This window comes from Portunus trituberculatus, chromosome 27 (genome assembly GCF_017591435.1).
Source record: "Portunus trituberculatus isolate SZX2019 chromosome 27, ASM1759143v1, whole genome shotgun sequence".
Lineage (NCBI taxonomy): Eukaryota > Metazoa > Arthropoda > Malacostraca > Decapoda > Portunidae > Portunus > Portunus trituberculatus.
The window spans coordinates 1,967,378-1,977,377 of NC_059281.1; the positions used below are offsets into that span (position 1 = coordinate 1,967,378).

At 38.1% G+C, this 10,000-nt stretch overlaps 1 protein-coding gene across 2 annotated transcripts in view; it reads right to left on the reverse strand.

Moving 5' to 3' along the window:
* The window catches only part of LOC123509832, a 12,001-nt gene extending 7,275 nt beyond the window's left edge, over positions 1–4,726 (reverse strand). The window contains exons 1-4 of one of the 2 annotated variants that reach the window (XM_045264396.1): positions 4,592–4,726; positions 2,573–2,838; positions 1,026–1,233; positions 714–861 (exon numbers count right to left, since the gene is read on the reverse strand). In XM_045264396.1, coding sequence (XP_045120331.1) covers positions 714–861; positions 1,026–1,233; positions 2,573–2,829 — 613 coding nt within the window. In that variant the 5' untranslated portion in view covers positions 2,830–2,838; positions 4,592–4,726. Of the gene's footprint in view, positions 1–713; positions 862–1,025; positions 1,234–2,572; positions 2,839–4,138; positions 4,239–4,591 lie in introns of those variants that run through there. The other variant, XM_045264397.1, reaches the window with a different exon arrangement.
* Positions 4,727–10,000: the final 5,274 nt, after the last annotated feature.

A 10,000-nucleotide genomic window follows, 5' to 3' on the forward strand; every position in this document is an offset into this window, starting at 1 on the left:
TCTTTTAAGCAGTTTGTTTTGTTTGATGAGGCTCTTACTTTATTGTCCTTATGACTGAAACTCACGGGCTAATGATCTATTTTTTTAAGTTATTTGCGCAATACCTCTGTCAGAAATTTTTTTTTTTTTTATCACCGGTGAATGTGGTTCTTAAATTTTCAAAAGCCAAAAAAAAAATTTCAATAAATTTTTATTTGAGGTTTGGAATGCCAAAGTTTAAACCAAATTTTGATATTTCTTTCTCCTCCTCACTCAACAGATGTCGCTATTCTTAGGAAGAAATTCTTATCTTAAAGAAAGGATATCTACCTTTCTTTAAGATGAGAAAGAGTGGGAATAATTTGACCACACGGATTGAGCACAAAAACACAGTTAAGGAAAACGAGAAAAATAAGTTTTCTGAGGGATAAGGCCAGAAAAAAACATGAAATAATCGTTACGAGGCCTGAGGGAGAAGATGAAGGAGAAGAAGCCGAGACATTGTTAATTTGGCAGCTTTTGAATTAGAGAAGCTGCGTAAAATGTAGGCATACAGGCCAGAGTGCAATGATCTTTGTACAGAGAGATATGGATTTCTTAAACGGAAGTAAGAGCCATTCAAAAATTTAAAAAAAAAATCTGAAAAGTATTGTCTCAGTTCTTTCTGCATGACACATGTGCAATAACAAATGAGCCTCGACTCCCACTCTACACAATCAGGTCTCAATACTCACACTTGGCGCTGGCCTGAATACTGTTGAGCAGTGTGAAGTGAATCTTGAGCCGCGCCTCCAAACGGTCTATTTCCCGTAACTGCTCCTCCAATATGGCGAGGCGTGCCGCCAGAACTTCGGCTTTGTAGGGGCACGGATTTGGCCTCCTCTATTCAGGGAAAGAACGCATTGTCATCAGAAAATTAAAACGCACTTTAATAATATTCTTAGATAAGAACAAGAAAAAACAAAATTAGGTTCATCTGAGGCTTGTGGTTCCCTACTGAGAAGAAAAGATCAGTAATGTGTTCTCTCCTACATCCTGACACTCACGTGACAACAACCACCGTTATGGTGGCAGTCCAGCATTTGTGTAGACACGAGATACTTCAGCTGTTCCCATTTGCTCAAATATTCCGGCAGCTGCACACTGGGGCAGCGAGATGGAGGGGGCGTGGGGCTGACACGCTTCTTACGTCTCGAGGAACGAACTGCTAGTGTTTCTCCGTTCATTTCATCAGACTCCACAGCAACGTGTGAACTTACAAACATAAGGACATAAGAAAATTAGATAAACTGCAAGGTTATCAATCCTACACAAGACAGTTCCTTTAAAAGATATACCTACTTGTTTTCACTTATCATCATCCATAAATCCACTTATCCTTCTTAAGGTGGGTTCACACGTGCCAATTTGCGACTAAAATTTTACGTAGGTAGAGTTTCTGACTCATCCCTTCTCGTCGGAAAATGTCACTGGAAAGTATCGACTAGCTGGCACCTTGGCGGGAAGTGAGTGTAAACAAACAGCAACCTGCCAAGATGTCTTCCTTCGGTGGCGATGCTCATCTTTGGCGTACCGGAAGAGTCAACAGAAAAGAAAATACCTGTGGATACGTCCAATGGCCAAGTAGAAGGAAAGAAAGGAGTGTCTACCACACTCTAAATTAGCCTACATTACTCATAAGAAATTTGTTAATCTTAAAAAGACTATGCACAATTGTGATCGAATTAAATCCTGACAAGTCTTCAATCCTCACCTCCAACAACACCTTGCGTTGAGGGAAACAGTTCTTGTAAAGTGGCAGTTATTTCGTCGAACAACGATTTGCACAAGCTTTTTCTTATTGTATAATTCATTTTTGGGGTCCCAGATGTGTTCTTTTTCCCTCATCGACTCTACCATCTTCTCTATACCTGGAGATCACATTTTGAAAGCTTACTCCGTGACATCACAACATAAATGAAATCGCAAATCGACTAAGAAGACCAACATATTGGTTTTCTTTGGAGACTGGTTTCTCCAGTCGCTAGGCACCGATTTCGAGTCGGAAACTCTAGGTACGTAAAATTTCAGTCGCAAATTGGCACGTGTGAACCCGCCTTTACAAGAGTTTTCTCTTGAATCGACACTAATAACCTGATCACTAAGTCTATTTTAGCTATCTATCATTCTATCTCAAAACCAGCTTATTTCTGCCTCTTTTCGAAAATGTAACTTCATCAAGATTGGATCCTTTTTTTTCCTGTCTTATCCTGACTACTAATGAATAGTGAAGGTTATGTCGTGTCCAAAAGTTTGTCAGTCTGTTTTGTTTGCCACTAATTTATATCGCCTAATTTTGTTTTGTCAACTAATTTTGTTTGTCAGTTATGTTCGTCGCCCATTTTGTTATAAAAGTTTTTTGCATGTCACTCATTTTGTTACTTAAAAATTGCCTGTCCCAGCGTTTTTCATTTGATTTTATTTGGCACTTATTTTCTTAGTAACTCATTTCATCTTATATCATGTTTCATGTCACTCAATTTTGATACCATATTTGTGAACATTTTTTATTAATTCCTCATTTCGTTAGTCAGTTTTGTTGATTTTATTTCACCTTAGAGGGCTACGGCGTCCCATCCCATCCGCCGAGTTTGCTCTTTCATTTTCACTTGCGTTCCAAACACCCGCCAGCGGCTTCATCAGCGTGACCAACGGACCGTGTTGGGGGTGGGTCTCCAGGACACTCTGAAGGTCTCGCAGTACGACATCTAGAGCCGTGAGTTCTTGTAGGCCTGTCTCAGCTACACCACACGCAGACCCACACAACACCAGCACCACCGCACCGGAGAGCAAGACCATGGGCTGCGACATGGTGATGGCCTGTGTGTGATAGAGTACTAGTAACCGTCACCACCATCACCATCAACAAATAACAACTACTGTATTACTTATATATATATATATATATATATATATATATATATATATATATATATATATATATATATATATATATATATATATATATATATATATATATATATATATATATATATATATATATATATATATATATATATATATATATATATATATATATATATATATATATATATATATATATATATATATATATATATATATATATATATATATATATATATATATATATATATATATATATATATATATATATATATATATATATATATATATATATATATATATATATATATATATATATATATATATATATATATATATATATATATATATATATATATATATATATATATATATATATATATATATATATATTATTGATTTCATGCATATATATATATATATATATATATATATATATATATATATATATATATATATATATATATATATATATATATATGGAAGCATGAGTTAATATGCAAAATCAACAACAACAACAACAACAACAACGAAAACAATTACAACTACTGTTACTACTACTACTACTACTACTACTACTACTACTACTGCTGCTGCTGCTGCTGCTGCTATTGCTGCTGCAACCGCTACTAGCTACTACTACTACTACTACCACCACTACTACTAAAACAACTACTATTACTACTACTACTACTACTACTACTGCTGCTGCTACTGTTACTGCTACCTCTCCTCCTCCTCCTCCTACCTACTACTACTACAATATTCACTAGCATCCTAACCTCCATAGATACCATCATTACTATAAACATCACCGCTACCACCTCGGGAAAAGAATAATAGCAAAAAAAGAAAGAAATACTATAATTTCTATTACGGAATTACAAGTTAGTGTGCAAAAATATTCTTTAATGGTACTACCACCACGACCACCACCACCACCACCACCACTAACAACAAAAGCAACGACGACGACGACGACGACTAATATAAATATGGAAACACAGATTCATGTGTGAAAAATAATCTTATTATTTCTTATCTACTACTAGCACGTTAATTACTATTGCCATACTGGTTATCATCACTACCATTATGAGCATGATCATTATCAATATTAATAACTAACACCAGAATACCACTACAATTATCACCACCACTGACGACAATATCACCACCACCAGAACAACACCTTTAAGAAATACTAACACTACAGCTTTCACATTCTATACTCAAGTATGTAGCGCCTATTCACCTAGCAGTGATTAGATAACTGGTGAAGGTCGGAAGTTGTGACCCGCTGCTAGGTAAGAGAAACAAACTCCGTATAAAATAAAATACACACTGGTTGTCCTGACCACTCCTGGCCAAGACCATTACGCTTATATAGTGCTATCTAGCAGCTGTAGTGTCGGAATGTCAGATACTACCATGGGATTGTGTAAACTTAGAAATATGTATGAAAATATTTAAAAGTTTAAGCAGTTTTTGTAATAAACCGAAATAGTAATATTATTATTAACATTTTATCAACATCACACCATCCACATTAGTTACCACATCATTAATATCATCATCATCACCACCATCGCCACTACCACTCTCCTTACTACTACACTATTACCATCACCACTCTACCACTCATTTTCTACGTGGCTGTGTCAATATATTTTCCTTCATCAATACACACATTCACACACAGACTTACAACCCATGTGCTTCTCCAGCCCCTCCGCGCTCAGCGTTTCCCAGTGTGTAACCTTAACGTCGTTCAAACCGTCTGGATGTGGGGCACGTTGATCTATGCGATCCTCATACACTTCCCATTCCTCCATTTCTCCTCACTAGTTAGAGTATACTACAAACACACTTTTACCCTTTATCAACTCAAAAGTTAGATTCACACTACATTTAATACGTTGAAAATATCCAAAGTATTTCCAACTATCAGTATATCTATTATAGTCATATATCTGGTGATATAATGCAAGAAGCTTTCTACTGTTGTTGCTATTGCTGCCGCCGAGCGTACATCGCTGCCGCCACACAAAAGGGTCTCTGTTTGAGTGAAGGTCTAAGGACCGGCGCGACGAAGGGAGAGTGGCAGGCAAGGAAGAAACCGGGAGGGGGAAGGAAGGGCAAACTCAAGGTTGATAGAACTGTTCAGGCCGTGATGAGCAAGGACGTGATGAAAGGAGGGAGCAAGGGAAAGCGATAAATGACAATGTAACAAGATGGGAAGACTTTAGGAAAGGAAATAGAAAGAAAATAGAAGGGAACTGTGGATAGAATAGGTTGATAAAGAAGCCAGGAAGAAACATGGCAAAAAAAAAAAAACATGAGTTAATCATAAGTATGGTATATAAACAAGGAAGCAGGTACTGAAAAAAAAGACAATAACCTAATGATAAAACCAAAAATGAATAAACGAAGGACACAGTGAGTGAAAGAAATAATTCATCTATATATGAATCCAACGTACCGTGTCGAGAATGGAGTCGAATGTTAACATTACAGGACAATGTGTTAGTTACAAGTATCTATCGTCTGAAATACGTGAAATTACAATATGCATTGTAATGTTGAAGAATTAAGTATGTGTATTGCGACTATATACGCTTTATGTTAAATAAACAAAGTTCATAGCTGGTGAAATGCACACTTTAAGAGGGTCGAGTGAAAAAAAAATAAGTATCTAACAAAAGTATTTTAAAGCTCCTTATTGACTCTACAAAGGACGGAGAAAGGAAAAGGCCATCCTACTCACTACTATGCCAATGCCCATGAAAAGTGACATTGGCACCCCTATGCCAATGCTTATGAATGAGTGAGGAACATATTAAGGTGGTGACGTAAAGGTGAGCGTGAGATCGGGTACACATCTACGCGTAGTTTCGAATCCCACCACATACCATTTTGAAGCTATGCCATTTGTCGAGTGGTTTAAATTTACCTATATGTCACCATGATACTCAGGTTCTAGGTAGTTACACCAGAGATGCGCTTGGGTGGTGATATGGGTCCTAATATGGGTACCACTATAAGTAAAATTGCCTGCGCCACTAATAGGTGGAAGCTTAACAGCGCTACCCACATCTACTTTTCAAGTATGCCTACAGGAGCTATAGGCTATAACGTAAAAAAAAAAAAAAAAAAATATATATATATATATATATATATATATATATATATATATATTCATAGATTCGACTCAATAATTTGATTACAATTCACACACACACACACACACACTCACACACACACACACACACACACACACACACACACACACACACACACACACACACACACACACACACACACACACACACACACACACACACACACACACACGCGCGCGCGCGGAATGCATTAAGTGGATAATGAGAAACTAATCCTGAGAGAAGAATATGACACTAGAAGCACAAGATCGCATAGTAAGAACTAAGGAAGGGAAGATGCCTGAGAGATGTTAAAAAATATAGTTTCCCGCAAAGATGTGTTGAGACTTGGAACAGTTTGAGTGAGGAAGTGGTGTCAGCAACGAATGTGCATAGTTTTAAAGAAAAATTGGATAAGTGTAGATATGGAGACGGGGCCACACGAGCATAAAGCCAGCTGGAGTCCTAAGTGCTTCGCCTCCTCGTGCAGTGCCTCTGGAGCTATTACCAGAACCTCGTGTCCATGCAAGTATTAAAAAGTGATAGAACAAGCACGCATCCCTGCCTTACTCTCGTATTCACAGGAAAGAAGCTGGACACTCCCTCTCCACACTTCACAGCACTCAGAGTCTCGGACTAGAGGCCAGGTAATAGACCAATAATCCTTGTGAGAATCGCATGCAGACGCAGAAAATCCCAGAGTGTCTCTCGATGCACTAAATCAAATGCCTTCTTGAGAACAACATAGGCTTCAAGCACCCTTTGTTGAAACTCACGTCAGCCCTTGTACAAAGTCAGCAGTTCGAGGGGCGAGAAAAACCCCACAGAACGCTTAACTTCATAGATGCTGTTTTAGCAAGAGATGATATGTGAAGTTTCCAGTTAAGATTATGAGTAAAGGACAGACTGAGGATATTTAATGTGTATGAGGGAGACAGTTGAGTGTCATTGCAGAAGAGGGGATAGTTGTCTGGAAGTATGTGTCGAGTTGATAGATAGGGGAACTGAGCTTTTCGGTATTGAAAACTATTAAGTTTTCTCTGCCCCAATCAGAAATATTAGAAAGATCAGAAGTCAGGCGTTCTGTGACATCCCTGTGTGATCTGTCGATTTCCTGAAGGCTTTGTCGTCTCTGAACAGATGTGGAAAGATGTAGGGTGGTATCATCATCGTATGAGTGGAAAGGGAAAGAAGTTTGGTTAAAGTAATTGATGAATAATAGAAAGAGAGTGGGTGACAAAACAGTACCCTGAGGAACAGCAAAAGTTTCACCAAAATCTCTAAAAGAAGATGGCCCTGGACTCAGTAGAGAACGCTAGAAGATAACCAGTAGAGGGACCATGACGGAACTCATACTGGCGACCAGATAGAAGATGTGAAGTGACAGATGTTTAAGAATCTTCCTACTGAGGATAGATTGAAAAACTTTAGAAAAGGAAGAGATTAAAACTATAGAACGGTAGTTGGAGAGATTAAAACGGTCACCCTATTTTAGGAATAGGCTGAATACAGGCAAACTTTCAGCAAGAAAGAAAGATAGAAGTTAATAGACATTGTTGAACGAGTTTGGCCAGGGAAGATGCAAGCTCGGAAGCACAGTTTTTGAGAAGAATAGGAGGGACCCCGTAAGCCTTCTGAAGGTTTAAACTAGCGAGGGCATGGAAGAATTTTAATTGAAGATATGAAATAGTCAGAGGGAGGAGGAGAGGGAGGGAAGAGCCCAGATTCATCCAAGGCGGAGTTTTTAGCAAAGGTTTGAGAGAAGATTTCAGCTATAGAAACAGATGAGATGGCAGTGGTGCCATCAGGATGGAGTAAAGTAGGGAAAGATGAAGAAGTAAAGTTATTGGAGATGTTTTTGGCCAGATGCCACAAGTCACTGAAAGAGTTAGTGTTTGAAAAATTTTGACCTTTCCTATTTATAAAAGAGTGTTTTGCAAGTTGAAGAATCGACTTTGGCATGATTTCAAGCAGAAATATTCAGGAGATAGAAGGTTCAAGTAACTTTTGTGGGTAACCTCTCTATCATGTATAGCCTAAGAACATGCTGTTTTAAACCAAGGTTTAGGAGGTTTAATATGACAAAAAGAATGAGGAATGTACGCCATGCAAGAGTTATGCGTTCACCACAAAGAGATGGGTCTCTAACACGGAAATAGTAATCATTCCAAGGAAAATCAATATAATACCTCCTCAGGTCTCCCTATCTAGCAGAGACGAAACGCCAAAGGCACCTTCACTTTGGGGATCCTGAGGAGGGATTAGAGAAATAGTAAAAGATATAGAAATGAGATTGTTATCGGAGGAGCCCAACGGAGAAAATAGTATAACGGCATAAGCTGAAGGAGTAGAGGTGAGGTAAAGATAAAGAGTGTTGGGCGTATCTCCAAGACGGTCAGGGATACGAGTAAGGTGTTGCACCAGTTGTTCTAGGTCATGGATAATAGCAAAGTTGAAGGCTAGTTCACCAGGATGGCCAGTGAATGGAGAGGAAATCTAAAGCTGGTAGTAAACATTGAAATCTCCAAGGATGGAGATCTCCATGAGAGGGTAGAAGGACAGGATGTGCTCCACTTTGGAAGTTAGATAGTCAAAGAATTTACTATAGTCAGAGGAGTTAGGAAAGAGAGAGACAGAGTTACAGAATGACTATCGAGTCTAAGACAGATGGTGAAAAACTCGGAAGATTGAAGAGCGCTGGCACGACAGCAAGTTAAGTCGTTGCGCACATAGACACAACATCCAGCTTTGGAACGAAAATGAGAATAGAGAAAGTAGGAGGGAACAAAAAAGGGGGTACTGAAACACAGGCAGCTGTGTTTCAGCGAGGAAAAGATGAGTTTTAGTAGGTAGTGTTCTATAGATTAAAAATTGGACCTAAAACCGCAAATGTTGCAGAAGTTAATAAAGAAAAAGTTGAGGGAGGTGTCAAGACATTTGGGTCGCCAACGAGAGAGCAGTCTGACCTGGGGACATTTCAGGTCCCTTCTGCAGAAGGGGACTCCGAGGCTGGATTTGGAGTCGCCATTTTTTTTTTTATTTTAAGTTTTGAGTGAAGGGTATATGTGTGTTAAGTGCATGTAGTATTGTGTGAAGAGGGAGAGTTGTCTTTAGAGGGCACGCTGTGAATACCCCCTTGTGTTGTGAGGCACAAAGGGAAACGTTCAGCGAGATTACAACTACCTTTAATGGGGAGTTTACAGCATCCCTTGAACTAGTACTATTAAACCTCTCTGGGAGTAGATCATCGTTTCGGTAGGTGTCTACTACCTCTTCTTCAGATGTGGTCGATCTCCTTCGCTACCCCTCCGGCATTGCTATACCTTGTCCAGCATTGTAGCGTATATACATATATATATATATATATATATATATATATATATATATATATATATATATATATATATATATATATATATATATATATATATATATATATATATACATTTTTTTTGTAGGGAGGAGCCAGCCAAGGGCAACAAAAACCTGTTTAAGAAAAAAACACTTATTTGCTGCTCTACGCGTAGATTCAAGAGTTAGTTCAAATGGAATAAGTGTCTTGAGACCTCCCTCTTGAAAGAGTTCAAGCCATAGGAAGGGGGAAATACAGACGCAGGCAGGGAGTTCCAGAAATTTACCATTTTTATTTGCTTTTAAAAGAATTAAGCTCATTAAATTACATAATTACATTCATAATTGCTTCTCAACAGGATGGAGTCTGGAGTTTAAGGAGTAAAATTGTTGCATATTTTTCTTCATTTGGGAAGAAATTTAGAGGATGGGTTTCCAAGTCAACCTTAATACATATTGAAATAATACCTTGTCTTGTATACATAACATTTTCAACCTTCTGTTTTGCAAAGAAAAAATGAACAATTAGCTGTTATTTCTTTTTATCTTGTTCATAATTCTTTAACTCGCTGGCCGCGGCCACCATGCTGACGCCAGTCGCCAGA